At 46.7% G+C, this 23853-nt stretch overlaps 1 protein-coding gene across 2 annotated transcripts; it reads left to right on the top strand.

The window, feature by feature from the left end:
• The first annotated feature begins 3656 nt into the window (after positions 1–3656).
• Positions 3657–22050, top strand: KCNA5 (potassium voltage-gated channel subfamily A member 5). Of its 2 annotated transcripts, XR_008373424.1 has the most exons (2): positions 3743–5987; positions 22022–22050. XR_008373424.1 is itself a non-coding variant. In XM_053557396.1 (1 exon), the coding sequence occupies exon 1, from the start codon at positions 3930–3932 to the stop codon at positions 5745–5747; it is 1818 nt and encodes a 605-aa protein (XP_053413371.1). In that variant the 5' UTR covers positions 3657–3929; the 3' UTR covers positions 5748–6528. The 2 variants fall into 2 exon arrangements, 1 of the variants encoding a protein (XP_053413371.1); XM_053557396.1 differs by lacking the exon at positions 22022–22050 and having other exon boundaries at positions 3657–6528.
• The last annotated feature ends 1803 nt before the right edge of the window (positions 22051–23853 follow it).

Raw genomic sequence — 23853 nt, 5'->3', positions numbered from 1 at the left:
GGAGAAGGGACTAAAGCAAACATGGAGAGATAGAATAGAACTGTATTAGTACATCTGTTTTAAGAGAGACACAAGAAAATTATCTGAGGGTGGAAGAAAGGAGATTTTATTACATTAGGCTGAGGAGGTCATAAAACATGACCCAGCAAGTTCCGCATGATCTGACCTCTGCCCACCTCTCTGGCCCAGTCTGGCAGATCCCATCCTTCGCCCTCTGTGTCCACTACGTTTTCTTTCCGTTCCTCTCACTAGCCCTGCCCCTTCCTTCTCTTGGGCCTTAGGACATACTCTTCCTTCTCCCTGGAATAGTGCCTACCCCATCATCACCTCAGGAAAGCTTCCCTGCACCCTAGAAGGGGTCAGGCTCCTCACTATTCTCACAGCACCCTATAGTCTAGATGCACTCCTCAAAACTGTAATTAAATAATTAATGTAAAATTAGATGCTCAGGATGTACCTCCAGGAGATTAGGACATGTTTGCCTCAGTCATCAATATATTCAGCACCTGAACAATGCCTCACACATAGCAGGTACTCTGTCAGTGTTTTTGGAATTGGTTAACGAAGTTTGTATTTAGGATTCTTTCTCCTTCTTCTGATGTCTTCCCTTTAAAGTAATTCTTTACTTGTAATTACTTCTTCTAATAGCCTTTTCTCTTTGGGCCTGCACCCTTTACAACTCCTTCTGTGGTCTGCTAGGACCAGTCCTATGAATTAAGAGAAAATCTTCAATTACTGTTCCTCTGCATATCACATTCTGGTGTATTCCTCTGTGTATCTCCTTCCTTGACAGATAGTATTGGGAATTTGTCTGGTTGCTAGTCTAAGTGTGCTTTGTAGACAGGGGTATTTGTACCATTAGCAAGTTTGCTCAAAATGCAGTCTGAGCCCCACCTTAGTCCAGAGTCTGCATTTTAACAATACCCTCAGGGGATGGCGCAGGTTAAGCTACAAAAGAGCTTATAGCCTAGTGTTAGATATAAACGAAAGTAGCATTCAGTTATGTGATGCGACCTCTTGGAAAAAGACACAGAGATACAGTAAAGAGTGCAAGAGGTTTACTGTGTGAATATTTTAAAAAGATAAAAAGGATAGGAAGGGTGAACACAGTAGATTTGGGACCAGCTGAGAAAGACAGAGACCCTATCTCTAAAAAAAAAAAAAAAAAAATAGAAAAATTAGCCAGGCATGGTAGCAGGTGCCTGTAGTCCTAGCTATTTAGGAGGCTGAGGCAGGAGGATCGCTTAAGCCCAAAAGTTTGAGGTTCAGTGAGCTATGATAATTTCACTGCACTCTAGTCCAGGGAATAAAACGATATCCTGTCACAAAAGAAAAGAAAAGGGATGGAAAGCACAATTCATTAGAGAAAGCATGATGATGACATGAAAGGAAAAGGGATGAAAAAGGGCTAGACAGAGAGTCTCAGACTACAACTCAGAGCTCTCAAAGTCTTGGCCAACCCACTGGTGAGTCCTGAGCAAAGACTGCCCAATAGCAGAGGTCTGCATGGAAAAGACATGGCCAGGTCCTGTCATGCTACTATGCACTGTCATTTGACAGAGGACTGCCTGGAGGAGGTGTGTGGCCTCTGCAGGAAAGCTGAGGCAGAGCCGGAGGTCCAATAGCTGAAGGCTGTGAGCTGACTGCCCTTCTGAGGCCGAAAAGCAAGTTCTTTCTTTAAGGAAGATCTACGTAGTGGACCTCCCCAGATACCATATGTGACATCTGAAGGTAATTTGGCAAGAAACCTGTAAGAACTGGCAAATGCATGGGAAGCAGATTTAAGAAAATACACATTAAAGGAGGCCTGGCTTATGTGCTTTCCCAGGACTGTTTATGTTGTACTCTTATTCTTCAGAAAACAGTCTCCCTGAGAGCCCCAGAAAGACAAGCTCCAGACATCTCATTCCTTTAGGGAGCCCAAGGACAGCCCATGTAAGCCAATATAGCACCCATCAGTAGACACAGTGGTCACAGATCTCTCTAACCTCACCCTCTGCAGGCTCAGTAAGTCTCAGGCTTCCCGGGAGAAGACCTAATCCTGACTGGCAAGCCTAGAGCCAGAGAAGAGCAAAAGCCCAGCAAAGTGGTAGCAGGGATGGCAGAGGTCTGGGGGAAGGGAGTACAAGGCCCTGTTTACCGGTGATTTCTCCACACACTGATTCCCACATTCGTATTTCTTACTCATTCATACTTCTGCATCGACAGCCAACCACATGCATGTCACATGCAATAAAAACATTTCCACATACCAAATTCACACCCACTCTCTTGTATTTGACGCTCCAAAACACAGTCATTTCATGGTCATTTAAAACCAAGCAACGTGAGGAGACAGTGTTTGGAGCTGTCAGACACACCTTGAAAGATATTTCCCTTGGTTATTGATATCCACTCGCAGAGTCAGGGACGAGGGCAGCGACATCCTAATATCCTAACCTAGCAAGACTTATATGTTATTTCAGCCAACCTCCTGCCTCCTGCAGTAGAGAGCTAAAGCTCTTGGGCCGGATGTTGAGGGAGGGCGAGCCTGTGTCAGGAAAGGGGATTATGGATTTCTTTAGAGGAGCAGAGTAAGGAGCAAGGGACCCAAGGCTCATTGCTTGGATTTGAATCCCAGCCTCTCCATTTTCTCCCTGTGTGAGCTGGGGCAAGTTCATCCATCTCTCTCTTGGCCTCCATTTCTTCTTTCATAAAGAAGGGTAATAATAGTACTTACAAAATATGTTGCTGGAGGAATACACAGAGTCAGTTGTGTGAAGTGCTGAGAAGGGGCTGGTACTAGTAAGTGCAAAACATTGGTTGTTATTATTCTACTCCAGGGAATTCTGCAGCCTTGGAGATTGGACAACCTCCTGACTCCCTTTCACAAATCACATTCCTACTCCTCACACTCTTCACAAACTTTGATACAGTTGCTAGCTTTAAGGTGCACCAGGCAGGATCAGCCCTCACCAGGATTTCTTTCCTCCTCCTCCCCTTTTGCTGTTTGGTTTTTGCAAATGGGGTTTGATGGAGAGGGAGGAGGGGCTGTGAGTCTGCTGGGTTATGACACCAGACAGCTCCTCTCCTGATCAGGCTGCCTGCCGGTCTACACTGGCTGACTGCCCGTCTGTACTGGGAGCAGGGCTTTTCCCGGGGAAGGGCACGGGGACGCTGCGAGGTTTCAGCGTACCTTTTTGTGGGTCTGTAGGAAGATGGGAAGGGAGATGCTTGTCCACTGATCTGTGTATTCCAAGGTCCGTAGCTCCTTCGTGCCCCCTCCAGTCTGTAATTCTTCCCAGAGAGATACTGTTATTTCCCCAAAGTAGAAAGGACTGCTGTTTGCTCTCTCTCTAATAATCTGACTCATCTCAAAGCCTCGTCCTTCAATCCAAGGCAGTTCATTTCCCCTGGAGTTCCCAGGTGATCTGCAATGCAGAGCTATTCTCATCTGGTTGCCCTGGGAGTTTCAGCGCTCTCGGTACAACCTGTTCCTCCATCCTCCCCTCACCCTCCCTCCACGGGGCTGTGCCCTTCTCGGCCGCCTCCCTGCCCTCGCTCAGGGCCCAGCTGCGCCCTTTCGGGAGACTGGGTTGCAGCGGAGGGGAAGCGGGAGGAGGGGAGAGAAAGGGAGGGGGCAGCGGGGAGGGTGGACGCCTAGCGCGGCGCAGCCGGAGAGGGGCGGCTGAAGGTTGCATCTGCGGGAAGGAGGCTTTTCGGCTGCCTGGTAACCGGCTGCCAGAGCAGAGAGAGCGGCAGAGAGCAGGGCAGCGGCTTCTTGACGTCAGGACCAGGCGAGAGGATCGCGCCAGCAACCCCAGCCCGCCCCAGAACAGGGCCGGCCGACGGCGGGAGAGGAGCCCGACGCCAGGCGCGGGCGGCGGAGCGGGAGTGCGGGGCGCCAGAGCCGGTCCGCGGGGGCGCAGCATGCCCCCTGCCCCCGCGCCATGGAGATCGCCCTGGTGCCCCTGGAGAACGGTGGTGCCATGACTGTCAGAGGAGGAGGTGAGGCCGGAACGGGCTGCGGGCAGGCCACAGGGGGAGAGCTCCAGTGTCCCCCGACGGCTGGGCTCACGGATGGACCCCACGAAGCGGTGCCTGCCGGGCACGGCTTGCCGAGGAGCACCGACCCCGGAGGGCGGCCTTTGCTTCCGCTGCCCGAGGAGCTGCCACCGCCTAGACGGCCACCTCCGGAGGACGAGGAGGGAGAAGGCCACCCGGGCCTGGACATGGCGGAGGACCAGGCGCTGGGCGCGGCGTCCCTTCACCACCAGCGCGTCCTCATAAACATCTCCGGGCTGCGTTTTGAGACGCAGCTGGGGACCCTGGCGCAGTTCCCCAATACCCTCCTGGGGGACCCCGCCAAGCGCCTGCGCTACTTCGACCCCCTGCGGAACGAGTACTTCTTCGACCGCAACCGGCCCAGCTTCGACGGCATCCTCTACTACTACCAGTCGGGGGGCCGCCTGCGGAGGCCGGTCAACGTCTCCCTGGACGTGTTCGCAGACGAGATCCGCTTTTACCAGCTGGGAGACGAGGCCATGCAGCGCTTCAGAGAGGACGAGGGCTTCATTAAAGAAGAGGAGAAACCCTTGCCCCGCAACGAGTTCCAACGCCAGGTGTGGCTTATCTTTGAATACCCGGAAAGCTCTGGGTCGGCGCGGGCCATCGCTATCGTCTCGGTTCTGGTCATTCTCATCTCTATCATTACCTTCTGCATGGAGACCCTGCCCGAGTTCAGGGACGAACGCGAGCTGCTCCGCCACCCACCAGCGCCCCCCCAGCCTCCCGTGCCCGCCCCCGGGGCCAACGGCAGCGGGCTGGTGGCGCCCCCCTCTGGCCCGACGGTGGCACCGCTCCTGCCTAGGACTCTGGCTGACCCCTTCTTCATCGTGGAGACCACGTGCGTCATCTGGTTCACCTTTGAGCTGCTTGTGCGCTTTTTCGCCTGCCCCAGCAAAGCAGAGTTCTCTCGGAACATCATGAACATCATCGACGTTGTGGCCATTTTCCCCTACTTCATCACCCTGGGCACCGAGCTGGCAGAGCAGCAGCCAGGAGGTGGGGGAGGGGGCGGCCAGAATGGGCAGCAGGCCATGTCCCTGGCCATCCTCCGAGTCATCCGCCTGGTCCGGGTGTTCCGCATCTTCAAGCTGTCCCGCCACTCCAAGGGGCTGCAGATCCTGGGCAAGACCTTGCAGGCCTCCATGAGGGAGCTAGGGCTGCTCATCTTCTTCCTCTTCATCGGGGTCATCCTCTTCTCCAGCGCCGTCTACTTCGCAGAGGCTGACAGCCAGGGGACCCACTTCTCCAGCATTCCGGATGCCTTTTGGTGGGCGGTGGTCACCATGACCACTGTGGGCTATGGCGACATGAGGCCTATCACTGTGGGGGGCAAGATTGTGGGTTCCCTGTGCGCCATCGCGGGGGTCCTCACCATTGCTCTCCCTGTGCCGGTCATCGTCTCCAACTTCAACTACTTCTACCACCGGGAGACAGACCACGAGGAGCAGGCAGCCTTGAAGGAAGAGCAAGGCAGCCAGAGCCAAGGAACCGGGCTGGACAGAGGAGGCCAGCGGAAGGCCAGCTGGAACAAGGGTTCCTTCTGCAAGACTGTTCAGGGGGGCTCCCTGGACAATGGGGACAGTACCCGAAGGAGCAGCTGCCCCCTTGAGAAGTGTAACCTCAAGGCCAAGAGCAACGTGGACTTGCGGAGGTCCCTGTATGCTCTTTGCCTGGACACCAGCAGGGAGACTGATTTGTAAAGGGAGATCCAGGCAGACTGGTGACAGTGGGGTGATGAAAGGGAGTCCTGCTCAACCTGGGTATTGCATTATACCACAGAGTATTTGAAGCTGTGCTGTAACCTTAGTCTGTCCCTGCCCTTTGATTCTTGCACTCCCTCCCTCCCTGATCCCCCCATTTTTCCTCTTTTTTTCCATGACACCAAGGGTCGCCTATTTTTAAAAAGTACCACATTCCATGACGCAGGAGCTGTTGAAATGGTGAGTGCTGTGAGATGGATGTATTTGTACCCAGTTTCCTATACCCAGCAGAGGGATAACCCAAACAAAAATGACTTTAAATAGCTCAGATCCCAAGAGATTTTATAACCCCCATCCATGTGTTCCAAATTTCCTTTACATGTGATTATATTTGTGAATAGGGAAAATATTATTTTTATGGATGGTAAGTGGTTTTTGTACTGTAGCTCAGATAGAGATATTTTGGATATATTTTCAGGATATACACTGTATTTGTGGAAGAGAGAGTGGTCCCGTGATACTTCTATGAGAGCCAAGACGGTGGCAGTGCTGTTCTGGTTCCGTGTCTATAAGCCTCTCTTTCCTGGGATATGGTATCAGTGCTTTGCGTCTAGAGCAGGGAATGTTCTGGAAGAAAGGCAAATCTGACTTTCTCTGTGCGCCTTAAATAATTCTCGTAACTTTCTTCCAAAAGCATTTTAATGATGTTGGAGGAAGTCTTCTGATAATTTATTCTCTTTATTTTTATCCCAGGAAATAAAAGGTTACTTGGTTGAAGCAAGTGTTAGTTTTTCTATGGCTGATATTTTTTGAAACTTTTGGCTGTTTCTGGTTTTGAAGTCAGAGCAAACACTTTGCCTGGGGTGGCAGAAAACTTGGAAAGCTCATGATTTGCTCAGCAACATCTTTCTGAGTCTCATAGACAATGGTGGGGGAATTGTTTGCCCCAGGCTGTTTGTGCTAGGGACACCTCTGCACCACGCTGCTTGGAGGTGTGGTATGAGCCCGCTTGTCAGCTTAGAGTATGCAGGGAATAAAAAGAAAAGGGGGATCAGACCCCCAATAGTCCTACTGGGGTCCCCTGGCCCTGAATTTCTGAAGTCTCCTCTATCTGCAGGTTTGAAGCCCTCCTTAGCGTGGCTCTCAACAGCTCTGGGAAACAAGCCTGACGCACAGACATGAAGCCTGTTCACAAAAGCACAGCCCCAGAAGCCCTGATGCACAAGCCACACAGGGACTGCCTGGTGGTTCACTGTCCCCATGGCGTGGCAGAGGAGCATGCCGTGCCTTTATTGCAGCCTCAGACCAAATGGAAGTGTTTGCTTGTTTCATATTAAAGGCTGTTTTCTACAGATTGTGGCCTTGCCCTGAGTAATCCCTAAACTCAGAACAAATCCCCTTGTTCCCTTGTCAGGAATGGTTGTGGCAAAATAAGCACAGTAGGCATTCACACTGGTTGTCATTTCTCTCCGGGATGAGCTGTCTGCCATGGGGCTTCAGATTCCTGCTGTCACTTTTTTTCTGCTAATAATCCAAAGACTGGTCATTTTACATCCTCACCAGTGTGGGTTTGTGATCTAGAATCATACCTCCCCCAGGACAGTAGTGGGCTTAACAGCTGGTTCCGAGGATGTGTCCAGGTGTCTATGTGGGTAAGGGGGGATCTACTAAATCAGTGTCTGGGAATTGTGTAAGACAGTGGAGACAGTAATAGAAGCAAGTGTCTGCGGATGCCCAGTATCATATCCAGTCAGGAACTTTTAACAGCAAATCTGAGGAGGAAACAGAAGGATCGTGCAGACAGGCTCTGTTGCTTTTCATTACATGCTACGGCAAAGGAAGAAAAACAGAGACACTTTATTTCTTTATAATTTACAGTCTGCCTAAAAGCAGGGCATCTTGCCAGAGCTCAAGTCTACACAGTCTCGCCTCCACACCCTCGATGCCTTTAAAGCTAATGTTTGTAGTTTAGTGCACACTTAATTGGGTGACTGGGACTGACTAGTCACCATTAGGCTGCCTTCCCTTAAAAACAAAAAAGATATCACCACCTTTGACCTGAAAGGGCCATCCTTTTAGGTTTAAGCAACCAAGTGAGAGGAACACCCAGGTCTTAGATGTGTCCAGGTGCCTGGCAAGATGTTGTGCCAATTAGAATGGGCTGCGACTTTAAAGTCTCCCATAGGTGAGCACAATCAGAGAAATCCTCAAGAATAGAATGGAGGAAATGCAAGAATGAGAGTCCCTATTTTTTTGTGGGAGGAGAGGATACTGCAAGGCAGGTTTACAGAGGACCATGGTGGTTTAAGAGAGAACCCTGGTTTTCATTACCCCAGTCCCCTCCTTCTATCCTTGAGGACAGTGATGCAGTGGAGGACTATCCTGGGGCCGGGGGAGGGACATCCACTAGACAGTTCAAAGTATTTCAGTCTTCTCCATATTCTCAGGGCACCTGTTGCTATGATTCTAGAAATAGGCTGCATAGTACATTCCAGTCATCCTGGTTTGCCTTCGACATGACTAGCAGGAGAAAGATCTGAATGCTAAGGCTCTTTCTCAGGCTACCTGAGATAAGGGGCCCTTTCCTGTCCCCTCCCACCCCGTTTCTCTGTTGTCATTGATTTCTGCAGCCTTTACCTTCCTGAGGAGATTAAATCAAGGAGCCTCTGCCAAGCTTTTTATCCAGATGTTGCTTCTTGGCTCCCACAGCAAGAAAGCATCCCTGGGTTTATAATCTACCAGCTTTGGAAAGCTAGGCTCAGAAAGAGGGTTGTCCCTTCTCCTGCTCATATGCTTGCAAAACCCTCAGCAATTACAGGTTCAGAGAAAAAAATCATTTCATATACTTTAAAAGCTCTGACTCCAAGGACGTTCCCTGGAGGGGAGAATGAAGCAGAAAATGAGCCCTTTAGGAATTTGTCCATAGAGTTGGGATTTGTATTGTTGTAGTGTGAGTGATACAAGCATTCTCGGGCTTAGGATAGATGGAACAGAGCTCCATGGCTCAGGGACACTGTGCTCAAGTCCCCTCCACAAGTGGCAGGCTTGCTCACAGTGGAGTTTGGCCTTGAGTGGTGGGCAGGTGCTCTTCTCTCTCATTTGGCCTCAGTGGTACAGACCTACTCACATCTACTACAGCCCCTCTGGGCCCAGCACTCTCCGAGGTATGGGGAGGGGGAAACTGGGGGAAAATGCCACATGTGTTCCCTGCTTTCATGCAGCTTGCAGTCTCATTGGGGAAGCAGTCAGTGCAACACAAAAGCAACTCACCCAAGACATATGTGACCAAGTCCCTTGTAGGGGGCTCCCAAATGGTGTGATGGGACATAGGGGTGGGAGCCTCAGTGAGGACAGAGGTAGAAAAGAAAATCTTCTGGAGACCTTGCAGGGGGTCTGGGCAGCAGGGAGGGGATACTGGATGAGGAAGAGGAGAGAGTGGGCTGGAGGAGAATTGCTGCCTGGCCCCCGTAATCATCATTCAGGGATGGAGTTTAGAGTTCAAGGCCAGGGGCTGGAGTCAGAGTTCTGATTTTACTAGTAGCAGGGGGACTCAGCAATTGTTTAGGTCAGGGATTGGCAAAATTTCTGAAAGGGGCCAGCTAGTAAACATTTTTGGCTTAGCAAACCAAGAGGCAAAATTGAGGTTATTCTGTGGGTACTTACATAACCATATAAAATGTAATCCTTTAAGAATTTAAACACCAGCCTTAGCTGGAGAGCTGTACGTTCCTGTCATATTGGTTTATCAGTTTATCAGTCATGCACAGGGCTGCCTCCTGGGCCTGTCTGTGAAGCTCTGCTCTGTCTCCCCTGATTTGATTTTGCTCAGTTCAACTTGCATTTATTGCAAATGCCAGTCTCTGGTCTGGGGTGGGCTCCCATACTGGCCCTTCCTAGCTCAGGGGGGACCTCATAAAAAAGACATATCTTACTTTTACATCCTCTTGGAAATTAGATTTTTAAAGTGGCTTTGGGACAGGCTGCTCTATTTCCAGAGAAGAGAAAGAAGATGACACCCTGGAAACGCTGCCTAGGAACCTGGGCAGTGGGTTTCCCTTGAACTGCTGATGCAAGTAGCCCAGACTGCCAGAGCATGGGCCTCCTTCTCCTCTGACCCTTAGTTTTTTTCTGGAGGTTGTTCTTCACCTGCCCTTCTTACTTGGTTCTTCTCTGTCTGTGGAGATAGGCCCTGAGCTGGGGCAGCTTCTGTGTGCACACGATCACGTGGTTTGCATGGTATACACTCATACAGTGGTGTGCATGTGGGTCGGGGCCATGTGGCCCAGCCTGGGGTAAATCAACTCCATCCCTCAGGCCTCCAGATAGAGCAAGATGCTTGTTACCTTCCCTTTTACTTGGTATTTATTTTCTAGTGTCAATCTTTGTACCATGAGATGTTTCAACTGGAGGGAATCTTACAAATAATCTGGTCTCTTTCCATTCATTTTTGAGATGGGCAAACCAAGGCTTACAGAGAAGAAGTGTAAGGTTGCATCCCTAATTAAAATTGATTTCCATGCCTCCTAGGCTGGATTTTTCTCAATAATTCCACTTTGCTCCTTCTGTCTGACAGTTTTCCTACCTACCCTGCCTCCCAACACTCATCCCTGCCCTGTCTGTTTATCTATATCCAGCCTGTCTGTGAATCCCTGATCACAGGGATCCTCTGATTTGATTTTACTCAATTAGACTTGCATTTATTGAACATTTCAAGCCTGTATAGCTGATAGAAATATGGCACAGGAAAGAACTGGGCCTCCTAAACAAGTGCCTCACCATCTGAAAGGGAAAATGAAAACATTTCTGACCCAGTGTACTTAATGGTATCATCTGTTCATTTGTTCCTCCATTCATTCCACCAATGTTTACTAGGAAGCAGGAACTGTGCTGGGCTCTGGGAATAACTGGCAAGGTATCTTCCCCATTTGGCTTTCCAGTCTAGTGGGGAGAATCAATAATGAAGTGAGCAAATGAATGAAGAGATAATTGTCAAATTGAGGAAATAAGCAGTGTTGTCATTGGAGAAAAGATGTGCTACTTAGACGCAGAGTTAGAGGAGATGTTTGAGTGAAGCAGAGGCAGGCATAGGGTGGGACAGAGGCTGGGGCAAGCGGAGCCTGTGTTTTCTTGTGGAAGCAGAGGGTGGATACCTCGGGCAGAGCTGAGGGCTGGGGAAAGCCAACGACCACTGGAGCACTCCAGCCAGAATTTGCGATCCCAGCACCATCCCCGGCCACTCCCCAGTGAGAAGCAGCCAGCACAACCAAAGGGATGCAGTGGGACCCCCTCACTAAGGACGGTGCAACACAAGTTTCTGCTAGAAGGCAAGAAATGGGTTCAAATCTGAGTTTTAAAATTTAATTTAAGGGGTGTGGGCAGGAAAAGGTCCCCAGATGTCCCTTGATTGTTTGGTTAACTAAAGGAAGACCCCAGCATATTCTGAGTATGTGCCAAAAAGCAGGTTTGAGCAACTTCTGGCTGAGGCAGCCTGCAGGTGACAGAAGGAACACCGAGGGGACGAGAAGCCCTAGAGTCCTATCATTCCTCATAACTGTTCTAAGGCCAGACGTAGGAATCGTAAAATTTAAGGACAAGAAGACAGTGGTGGGGACAAGGAGAGAGCCTGGGGAAAACTGAGCATGTTACACATCGTGTGGTTGCCTGGAAACTCAGAAAGGAAGCTCCTCTCAGACCTGGACAGGGGACTTGGCTCAGGCTCCCACACAATGATCCTTCGGGGTTCTTTCAGGACCAGAGAGCTCTGGAGGACACTGGGGTTTTCCCCCATCCGGCTGCAGCTCCCCTCTCCCAGCAGCTGCTCTAGGTGGACACTGCGTCTTTGCTCCGCGCAAGGCCCTGCCTTTTGGGAGCTGCGGAGAGGCATGGTATAGGCAAGAGTTGGGGTTCAGCTCTCACCAGCAAGGGGCTCACTCATTGACTGCCCCTCATTGTGAGCTCCATAACTTCTCCTGTGCAACATCCTAGGAACTGAAGAAGTCACTTCTGCCCCTTACCAGTGTTTCAGATCTACTGATAGAGCCCATCAGGAGTACATGCTGTGGTGGGACAGTAATGAGACAGACTCTGCCTTCAGGAAACTCTCCAGATGCTGCGGACAAGCCATACCTGCCTGTGCACTAGGAGGCGTGTGCAGAAATCATCACAAACAAAACTGCAAAGAACCAGCTGTACGTGTCCCAGAGAAATATAATTGGGCTTAAAGGTTTGGGGATGGATCCAAGTCCAGCAGAGTTGTTTGAGCCGGGATTCCCCCAAGAGGGGGTTTTCAGAGGCAGTGTGAGGGGAGATTACCTAGAGCTAATGTCCCCATCCTCCAGCCCCCTGAACACCCCGAATTCCCCCAGCCCTCTCATGTCACTTGTCACTCTGTCCCTTGAACTGGTTATTCATTCTGTATCTTACCTCCTAGACATTGAACTGTTCTGCTCAGCTGATCATGTCTTGTGACTCACCATGGCTCTCTTGGTTTCCTGCACAAAGGCTGAGCCCACGAGCTCCAATATAGTGAGAGATCAATAGTGATCTGTTGACTCTCAAATTTATATTTTTAAAAATGAGCTTTGCCTGTTTTTATTTATTTACTTTTTTTTTCTTGTCTTAGGCCTTCCATTTTATAGTGATTGGAATCCTGGAAGCAGGCTACTTATAGCCGTCTTCAGCTTCATTATTTAGTAATCCTATATATTGTGTTCCAATACTTAGGAATTTCTGAGTAATGTGATACTATTACAATGTAATGTTTATCATAAATTTCTAAATTACTGCTACTATAAAACTGAAGGGTTAGACAGCAGCTTTGCTCCAAAAGTCCAAACAGCTATCCTGTTGGCATGTGTTATAAACAGCAGAGATGACTACAACCTGAATGGGTAACTCTCAGGAATCCGTGCCAATTACAGGAAATGTACCTAGGATATCCATGCACATTTGTTTGCTTTCTTCCCCAGCTGATTAAACTTTCCACTACTGCAATCACTTGTACTTTTTAAGTGGACATCGCCTAGACAATTGAGGAAAGTGGTCCCAGTTGCACTTAGGTGGCCACGGCCTCAGTTGCAATGAAGTTATTTCTCACAGAATATCCAACTTAGACAACTGGCAGTTGCTTGTGACCGCTGACCCTCTATGGTGCTCTCTCTGTAGTGCACATCGTACACTGGAGTGTTGTTATTGCTATTTATTGTTGTGTAGTTGTAGTGACATCACACACAAACTCTACATCATTTGAGCATCAGCTTTTTTTTTTTTTTTTTTGAGACAGAGTCTCACCATATCACCCTTGGGTAGAATGCCATGGCATCACAGCTCACAGCAACCTCAAACTCTTGGGCTTAAGCAATTCTCTTGCCTCAGCCTCCCATGTAGCTGGGACTACAGGTGCCTGCCACAACTCCCAGCTATTTTTTTGTTGCAGTTGTCATTGTTGTTTTAGATGGCCCGGGCTGTGTTCGAACCTGTCTGCCTTGGTGTATCTTCTCCCCTAACCACTGAGCTATGGGCACTGAGCCAGGGCACCAATTTTGAATTGATGTCGAGGCAGCTATAGCAATGTCCTAGTGGTCTCTTGCCTTTCCTTTCCTTTTTTCACTTTCATTACATGGGACTCCCAAATTTATCTCTCCAGGGCACAATTCCTATTACTGTGTCATGTCAAGGCTTATGAACAGGACCATTTCAGTACCTTTGGCTTGAATTTTAAGGTTGTCCCCGATATGATGCCAAGTATACCTTCTTGGAGAAACCATCCTCAGTCATCCAGGCCAACGCCATTTCCCCTTTTTTTGTGCTCTTATTAAAAATACATTCTACTCCATCTGTGGTTGGTTGTTTAACTACCTCTCTACAACCCAAACTCAAACTCCTGGAAGGAAGATCATTGCTAATGGTCTTCTCATTCATCACTGTGCCTAGAACCGGGTTTTCACCATAGCAGTTACAAAATAAGGCTTTCTGGACTAAATTTACTCTTCTTCTGACTTAAAATAGAATGTTCTGGGCCACCCATATCGAATGACATTATCGAAAAGTTGATGGAGATGTCCCTCGGCATCTAGAAAGCTGTTGGAGAAGGGTCTTGGTTTGACAGTTCCCTTTGCTCTGTCCTGACCCACACATGTGCAGTCTGGATGGATGATAACAGTTAATGTTATGAAGGAGAATAACTCGTAGGAAAGGATGCAGAGGAGTGTTTCAGAGACAAAGGCAGAGGTACAGGATGGGGATGGAAGAGAGGACGGCCTGAGAGAAGGAGCTGGAAGATTGGAGAAGTTGGCACTCTGAGTAAAAAGATGTTGGTAAGGGATAGAGTGACCTTATGTCTGGTCTGCCAAGGACAACAGGTACAACTGCTGTTGATCCTGTTAATCAATGATGTCTTATTAATTTTTTTTTAATCACTGCATTCCTCTCCCTCCCCACATGTCACTGTTTGGAAGGAAAGTTAATGGTCTGATGCTTCCCCATATATAATTCAAAATAAAGATAATACCAATGAAAATGTGAAATAAGAAAGTCCCCAACAGTTCTAATTATTTCCTTTTGTCCTTTTATTGAAATACCAAATGTCAGGTTATTTCAAAAAAATTTGATACCCTTCAGCTCAGGTTTATTCTTCTTTTTGATCCAGAACTTACCCAATCTTCTTTCCCCCTAAAATTGGCTAGGGAGGGGGTGACTTCCCAGAGTCCCCTTGACCACACCATTGGGCCCAATCATTGGTAAAGTCAGTTCTGTTGGGGTGGCTTTTGGGAGTGAGAAATGGATTCCAAATGTTGACAGCTGGTGGGCACCAGAGTAGACCTGAGTCTGAGTGGAGCTTGGGATTTCCCAGGGCTAGACAGAGGCCTTTGTTCTGCAGTCTTGATGGGGGGCTGTTCTGATACCACCCCCATTGGGGTCTGATTCACTATGTGTTTTCTGGAAAAATACTAAGAAGGTAAAGCTAAAGATTAAGACTCTGATATGAATTAGTGATTACCCATCACTGTTGCTGGGCCTAGGCCACCCTCATGCTGTGGACTAGAGAGGGGATTTTTAAATAAACATTATATTTCAGAGATGGAAGAGACTAGCCTAAAACAAAGGAACAATAATATGATCCTTATGAAAACAATGTACATTAATGAGACCATTACATTGTATGTTAAAGAGTCTTTTTAAAATTATTTTAGGTTAAATTGAGGGTACAAAGAATTAGGTTATAATGTTTGTATTTGATAGGTAAAGTCTCTTTTATAATTGTGTCCTGGCCCCAAGGGGTATGCAGTACACCTTAACATTATGCCCATTAAGTAGGAGCACACCCATCCCCCTGCTCCCTCATTCTCCTCCTCCATCTTGACTTGATTTGAGTTTTTCTCTTATGTGGGCATGATCATCTACTGACTTCATATTAGTATTGAGTGCATTGTATTCTTGCTTCTCCATTCTTGTGATACTTCCCTAAGAAAAATGTGTTTCAACTCCGTCCAGGTTAGCACCAAAGATGTAGTCTCCATCTTTTTAAATGGCCGAATAGTATTCTGTAGTATACATATACCCCACTTTGTTAATCCATTCCTGGATTGGTGGGCATTTAGGTTGTTTCCACATTTTGGCAATTGTAAATTGAGCTGTGATAAACAATCTAGTGAAATGTTCTTATGATAAAATAATTTTTTTTCTCTTCTGGGTAGATGCCTAGTAGTGGGTTTGCAGGATCAAAAGGAAGGTCTAATTTGAGTTTCTTGAGGATTCTCCATACTTCCTTCCAAAGAGGCTGTATTAGTTTGCAGTCCCACCAGCAGTGTAAAAGTGTTCCCTTCTCTCCACATCCACACCAGCATCTGCAGCTTTGAGAGTTTGTGAGGTGGGCTAGTCTCATTGCAGATAGGTGATAGCTCAGGGTGGTTTTGGTTTGCATTTCTCTGATGATTGGGGATGATGAGCATTTTTTCATGTTTGTTAGCTCTTCGTCTATATTTCTCAAAGAAGGTTCTGTTCATATCTCTTGTCCAGTGGGAAGATGGGATCGTTTGCTCTTTTTTTGTTGATTAATTTGAATTCTCTGTAGATCCTAGTTATCAACCCTTTGTCAGATTCATACCATGCAAATATCTTTTCCCATTCTGAAGGTTGTCTTTTTGCTTTACTTGTGTCTTTAGCTATGCAGAAGCTTTTCAACTTAATTAAGTCCCATTTGTTTATTTTTGTTATTGTGATTGCTGCTAAAGTATTTGTCATAAAATCTTACCCCACTCTGACATCATTGAGAGTTCTTCCCACACTTTCTTCAAAAAATTTTATTATTTCACGTCTTATATTTAAACCTTTTATCCATCTTGAGTCAATTTTTATTGGTGGTGAAAGATGTAGATTCAGTTTTCAGTTTTTTACATGTGGCTATACAGTTCTTCCAGCACCATTTGTTGAATAGGGATTTTTTTCCTCACTGTATTCTTTTGTTTGGTTTATCAAAGATCAGGTGGCAACTAGAGACTGGTTTCATCTCTTGGTTTTCTATTCTGTTCCATATGTTTATGTCTTTATTTTTTGTGCCAATACCATGCTGTTTTGATCACTGTGGACTTGTCATATAACCTGGAGTCTAGTAGAATGATGCCTCCGGGTTTGTTTTTGTTACTTGGCCATATGTGTTTTTTTTTTTTCCTAGTTCTATACAAAACAAAGTACTATTTTTCCATTTCTATGAAGTATGATATTGATATTTTAATGGGGATTGCATTGAATTTGTAGATTGCTTTGGGAAGAATAGGCATTTTAACAATGTTGATTCTTCCCAGCCAAGAGCACACAGGTCCTTCCATTTGTTAATGTCTTCTGCTATTTCCTTTCTTAGGGTTTCATACCTTTCTCTTTGTAAAGATCCTTCACCTCTTTTGTTAGGTGTATTCCTAAGTATTTCGTTTTCTTTGACACTACTGTGAAGGGAATTGTGTCCTTAATTTGCTTTTCAACTTAGCTATTGTTGGTGTATACAAAGTCTACTTATTTGTGGACATTGATTTTATACCTTGAGATGTTACTATATTTCTTGATCACTTGCAGGAGTTTTGTGGTTAAATCTCTGGGGTTTTCTAAGTATAAGATTATATTATTGGCAAGAGTTTGAGCAAGAGTTTGACTTCCTCTCCCTTCATTTGGATGCTCTTTATAACCTTCTCTTGCCTGATTGCATTGGCTAGAACTTCCAGTGTTATGTTGAATAGTAGTGGCAGGTGCAGATCGGACTGACCTGGATTTTAAGTTGTTCCTTGAGAGAGAAGGCCATGCTCTCCTCTGTTATCTTTCTTTGTTGTCCACAAAGCTCTGGACACATCGTGGAGCATAATGAATACTTGCTGGTTGATTGGTTGAATCCATTGGAACAGAGAGGGAGTATACCTGGAGGGAGGAAAGGGGATAACAAGATTCTAGGTCTTAGAAAAGGAATAGGAGATCCTTTTTAGTCCAGGGTAGGTTTTATTACTGTGGCATGGTAGGAGCAAGTAGATTTATAGTCATTTTTACTGTTTATAAGTTTAAAAATATAATACATGAGCTTACACAAGAAAGCAGGAGCTTTCACAATTTTCCATTGCTTTGAAATAGAGATGACTTCCATCTACACTCACATCCACTCCTTGGGCCTACGTGATATTTACAAATCATTTATCAGCACTGAACTCCCAAGAGCTTGCTCTGCCATTCTCCAAGATGTTGGCTGACACCCCCTGACAGCAGAAGCTGGGATGTGTTTTGACAACCAAGTAGCTTCCTTAGCAAGCTGCTGGTGTTCCCACAGCTTACAAATCAAGACTGTAACTCTCACAGGCTTCCCCCAGGAGAGGCACATGTTGACTCCATGAACCTGGTATTAGGTTTTGTCTCTGAGCTCTACAAAGCTGTCAGCTCTATAAAGCTGGCCTGTCAGGTGAGTGCAAAGCAGGTCTCAGGCCTCATCATCTTTGGTTTTCTTACGTAAGAAAATCCAATCTTATAGCACAAACACTTAGAGACCCGAGAAAATGTCTCCTTAGCCCCTTCTAAGAAGCCAGAAGGGGCTAAGTGATATGGGGGTACACTGAAGACACTAAGAGGCAAATTGGGGAGTCAAGGTAGCAGGTGCCACTGGTAGTACTAGCTACTACTGCTTATATACATTATTCACAATTACTGAAATAACTTGCCAGGTTGTAGAGCCACTTAAGTTTAGAGAGGGTGATGATTTGCCCCACACCACTTGGCTAGTCACTGGCAGAGATGAATTAGAACTCGAGCTATCTGCCTCTAGACTGTGTTTCTCTTCCACCTCACCAGCCAGCAAGGGTTGAACACAGCATATCAGAGATCTGTATTGGTGGGTGGTCATAGCATAATAGTGAAGACTCACCTTGAGGCAGAGGAGGGATTTGAATAAGTGGGGAGAAGGGAACAGGTCAGGGAAGGTGGAGCCCAGTAGTAGAAAGGGGACATCATAGCAGCAAAAGCCTGCAGGTGGCTATATAGGAAATGCCTGGGAAGAGAGTGAAGGGCATGCTTGCTTGAGCAGGAGGTTTGTGAACATTTGAGAGGGATTTTGGGAATTGTGGGAGCCAAACTTGGGGACACCTGTTGTGGCAGGGCTGTGGTAGGCTTTGAACAGCAGACTGAGAAATTTGGAATTGATGCTATATTTTAGGTGAAGGCAATTGTGGAGATTTCAAGAGGGGAATTAGCCTGATCAACACAGTGTCTTAAGAATACTGGCCAGAATGGATATAGAAGAGTTGAGGCAGAGAGACCACTGACAAGGTTTTGCAATGGGACAGAAGGAAGCTGCTCTGCCTAATGATTTCCCCTCCTTTCTGCTCACCTCCATTTCAGCAAAGCCACTGATGTCCACTCAAAATGGGCTTTCCTAGGACTCTGCCCAGCTCCTGCTGGATCTGTAGCCTGACTCCTCCAGACCAGGGAGCCACAACTACCTCCAAGTTTGTGTGGCCATCCTGGGCCTCAGCAGATCCAAACAAACACATTTTCTTTAGCCTGAGGGAAGCCTGCCAACACAAGGAAGCATAAATCTTTTCTTCTCTGCAAAAAATGCTACTGGTCATTCTAGAAACAATTTGGATGTTCTATAATTTATTTCTCCCATCTCATTCTGGGAAGGATGGGGTGATGATATCTCTTGCATTAAGGAGACCAAAATCACATATTCCATGACATCATGCTTGTCTTTGGCCGGAAAGATGCTTGCTCATGAAGCGTGGGTAGGATGTCATGATTTCTTTTTTTTCTCTACAAGGTAATCAGGGCTCCTGGAAAAGACAGGGTTACTTTTACCAGGATGGTGGATGTCAGTGCCCTCAGGTGACACATCTGTGACAGAGTTGAGTATGGCACGAGGGGCAGGAAGGGAGGAGGGCTCTGTAGCATCTATTCCCCTGTTCTCTTCACACCTAGGACATGGATTTCACCCCTGGGAACTGTGTCTCCAGGAGACTTGACAATATGGGGTAGACTCAGGAGTTCATCCAACCAGACAATCATAGAGCCAGAGACGATCAGAGCTGGAAGGTGTCTCAGAGTCCGAGAGCAGGGTTCTCTAGTTTTTCAGTAGGAAGAAGAATCACTTGGGATGTTTCTGAAAACCCAGATAACCAGGCCCCCTCTGCAGAGATTCTGACTTAGTGGAACTGAGGAGTCTGCATTATTAGGTGTGTTATTAGTAAGCAACAGGAGCTAATTCTTGCCTGGTTAAGCTGGGCAGGCAGAACTGCCCCTGGGACTGTAGACTCTGGCAAAGCAAAGAAAGAGATGGAGTATCTCAGAGAGGGTTGTTTGGTCAGCCAAATCACTAAGCATCAGCTCCAGTGGGGCCCTCGGGTAGCACTTGCACACTCTCTACCCATTCAGAAGGCTTCTTTCATCCTCTTCACTGTGGTTCCAAACCATTGGCCATGTCCTATTATTTTATGTTGGCTTTTATTGCAGATTCTCTCCCCTTCCGAGACAAATGGACAGCCACTTGTCCATTAGCTAGAGGTGATGTTTTTAATTAGGCCTAATACTTATCTGTGTGTTACTGTATATTCAATCTTTGTAATAAATCTGGCAAAGTGGTGTCCTAGTATCATTTCCATTTTATAGATGAAACATATGGAACCCAGAGAGGTTAAATAACATGTCCAAGTCATGGCTTACCTGGCATTTAAACCTTGGCATCTGGCTGCAAAGTTTGTCCTCTTCCATCTGCTAATTCTTCACCTGGGCTCTCCTGATTTGGAAGGGCTCTAAATCCATGAACAGACTCAATTGTGACACATCAGGCCTTTATACATCACCGCTAAAGGGTTTTTCTTTAATTAAAATAGGAAGTTACTTGGATTCCCACTTAAGTTCTTTTGCTCCTGGACACCCAGGCTCATTTATGCACTCTTCAAGGTCCCTGTGGTTCACCTCCTGACTCCATCAATAATTTTACCTTCTGTTCTGGTGACCACACCTACCTTGTCTCTAGTTCTAAACTCACTATCTCTAGACATAGTCTGTACATCGTTTAATAATTATGCTGTAGCAGATGATCTCTCTCTCACTCTCTTTTTTTATCTTAACTCTCAATACTGCCTCTTTGATAAATGTGAAGCATACAACCTTTTCCCTTGTATCTTACAAAGAACAAAATCAAAACTTCTCCTTCCATCACCAAGAAGGCTGTAATTGGCTAATATTTATTTAGCATTTATATTTGCCAGAGACTATCTGTAGAGTCTGGCATGTATTATCTCAGCTTTTCCTCAATACAAGCAGAGAGAGTAGGCTCTACTCTTGTCACCATTGAGAACTATAAAGGAGCAGGATCGAGATGGTTTGCTCAGGGTCTCACGGGAGGCAAGTGCAGAGCCAGTGCTCAATGCCCAGTCCAGTTTCAGGCTAGCTCTCAGCTAATTCTTCTTGCCATAGCTTAAGCTCATTCTCCATGCCGTATCATCAGTGAAGATTAATCCATCCATTCTGCAAATATTTACTGAGAGTCCACTCTTTGCCAGGTGAAGGAAAACTATATGATCTCTGCCTGTATATAGCTTGGTCTAATTGGGAAAGGAGTCACTGATGGAATGGACCTACAAATCTATGTGAATGGCCGTGAGGGAGAAGTCTACAGTGCCGTGAATGTGTGTGACGGGATCCACCTGGTCGGGTAGATGGAACATGGAGGTCTGAAACTACAGGGCCCCTTATGATTATTGCTAGGGACCCCGTGGCCTAAGCCTCGCTTTGGGAACCCTGAGTGAAGTGAGAATAGAAGAAAGAGAATAGGCTATGTGGTCCTCTAAGGGCTTCTGTAGTTTTTCTAGTTCCTTTTCCAGCCCTGAATGAACCCCTTGAGAGGAGTGATGGCGCTGACCCGCTAGGGGACATCCTGAAAACATACTCTTTCCCGGCCTAAAGACTCAGCATCAGGCCCTCGGAGGTAGAAGGAAGCTCTCGGGAAGAATCAGCCACATGAGATCTGCTGGGGGAGAAGTGGGAGAGGAGGGTGGAGACTCCGTGGGTACTGGGGTCCCAGGGGCACATCCCAGAGAGGTGGTCAGTGACCTCCTTCTGTGTCTGGCTGGTATGCCTTCTGCAGTAATGTGGGGACATGCATGGGGCCTTCTGGTGCCACATTGCTGCATGATTGGTGTGGATGTCACTGCATAGCTTCAGGAGGAAACTTTGGAAACTCAGGGGCTATGCATGTGATTTCCAAAGCGCTTTGTCATCTGGGTGCAGTGTGTTTGTTAACTGAAGAGAGACAGGAGGGGCTTCTCTAGCCCCTCTGAAGTCCCTCGATGGTAGTTATCTGCCCAGGTCTTTGTGTCCTTTTGTCCCAGCTCAACTCAGTTGTCAGGTATGAGCGACCCAGAAAACAGAGAGATTTCTTTCACTTAGAGCCAATTGATGCAAGGAAACTGATCAACCCAAGCAAAGATTTCTCAGAAGGGGAAACAAAGAAGGAAACACACAAGGAAATAACAGAAAGGGAGGAGAAGGATAGCCCGTGGACTCTTGGGGAGAGGAGCTGGGAAGTAACTGTGGGGTCGTTGCCCTACGAGACACTCCCTGTCCCCACGGTTCAGAGGCAGGATGCTTTGCCAAGCCCGGAGTGTGAGGTTCTGTGTAGCACGGGGTTGTCCGCCTCTCTGACCTCAGGGCCTGGACTGATAACCAAGGCAGGATGCCAGGAGCTCAGTCTGACCAGATGTCTGGCCTCCAGTTTATCAAGCCTAAGAGATGGTATTTTCTTTCAGACCTGCTGGCCAGAGTGACTCCATTGTCCTGGGGGCCCACGCTGGAAGGTTTCTCCCGACAGTACTTTCTCCAGGTTGCCGCAGACTAATAATGATGAAGAGCTGGTTGGTACAGTATTTCTTCCCCTTTAGGGAAACATGACTAGGATAGACAAAAATAAAAAGCAACTCTGTTCCTAGTAAAGAGACTGAAGGAAATGTGGCACAGTTGTATTAGCCCCAAATGTGGAGTCAGGAAACCAGGGTCCCAGTTTGGCCGCTGGCTAACTGGGAATTCTACAGTCCTTAGGCGCATGGCTCTCCGAGCCCTCGATTATGAAATGGAGCTGGTATTTTATAAATGATGTGATGTCTTTTGAATGCAAGAGCTTCTTAAAACTATAAAATACTTTCCAAATAAAAAAGATTATTTTTATTACTTGGAAAAGGAAAAAAGTAAAAACAGTGCATGGGATGAGTGTAGACGTCTCTCCTGTTAGACGTCCAGGGCTGCGTGTGGCTGCACTGCATTGTGCAGGAATGGTGCTTCCAGGAGCATCCCGTGAATGGTGTTCCTCGCAGTGATAATGCAGTGGTGTCCAGGCAGGGAGAAGGGAATCATGTTTGACAAAATGAAAAGTTTAGTACACAGTTCCGGTCTGTCCTCCACAAAGCTATTATAATAAATCAGCACAATATTAACATGAAGCAATGTATCAACGAGGATAGGTTAGATTGTGCTGCAGTAACAAACTGGCCCCTCAATCCCCAGAACATAAAATACAGAGCTTTATTTTCTACTCACCTTAGTTGTCCATTATGAAATAGCAGAGAGCTTTGCTCACTGTAGTCTCTTAGGAACAATGGTGACAGAATGGCCAGTACCTGGAACATTGTGGGGCACCATGCCAAAGAGAAAAGGAGCCCTAAGAGTCTTGCACTGGTACTTAATGGGCTTGCTTAGACGTGATACATGCTATTTTTACTCCCAACTCATTGGCCAGAACTAGTCACCCTACAAATCACAAGTCACCCAGAAAGAACAATTCTGCCTAGAAGGTAGAAAGCCAGAAATACTTTAAAACACTAATTATTACCCCAATCAATAACTGAAAACCAGCATTATCAGAACATCAAGTACTGGATTACTAAAGAGCCAATCCCTACTGATGGCCAGTGTTCAGAAATTCCATCTTCTGAAATGATGCGAAGGCACACCCAGTCCTTCGTTTTACTAGATGCTCAAATTGTTTATTGAAGCTGATGCCATTGACATAAAAACTAACTTCATTTAAACATTTCTCCATTTTAGTAAGTATTTATTGAATCTTAGAATGGCAGAAGTGGATGAGATTTCAGGGTCCAATGAGTGTCACAAGTCTGAGACAGATCCGGGGAGTGCACAATCATTTAGCAGCTGCCCCACGGCCAGAATCCAGCTGTCTTGTGTAGGCTTTGTTCACTTGGCTGGACACCAGATTTCCTTTAGCCCTTTTCCCAGAACCAGATGTTTCCATTTTGTGGTACCAGCTCTGATGCTATTTTTTCTGATGCAGCTGGCTCATCTAACAGAACTCCTCTGCATTCCTCCTTTTATCCAATGATGAAACGTCTGCTCAGTGAGACCGGCAGACCAGGCCTTCGGTCTCCCTCCCTGTGTCGCAGCCTGATGTCTAAAGCACTGGTGAGTTCATTTGCTGAGACTCTGGTCAATCTATTGAGTTAACACAAGAAAGTTGTTAGTCAGCTTCAGCGAGTAGGCAATTGATGAGTTTTAATGCTATGCCTTTGTTGCTTCCTCAGCTACTCTAATAAACTGATCATTAATTTTTTGCGAGACTATAAACTCTGTG

This window comes from Nycticebus coucang, chromosome 12 (assembly GCF_027406575.1).
Source record: "Nycticebus coucang isolate mNycCou1 chromosome 12, mNycCou1.pri, whole genome shotgun sequence".
NCBI lineage: Eukaryota > Metazoa > Chordata > Mammalia > Primates > Lorisidae > Nycticebus > Nycticebus coucang.
The sequence above is the reverse complement of the archived record's forward strand: the minus strand, read 5'-3'. Positions and strand labels throughout refer to the sequence as shown.

Coding starts and splice junctions, on each gene's coding strand:
- KCNA5 (XM_053557396.1), top strand. CDS start 3,930: ATGGAGATCGCCCTGGTGCCCCTGGAGAACGGTGGTGCCATGACTGTC.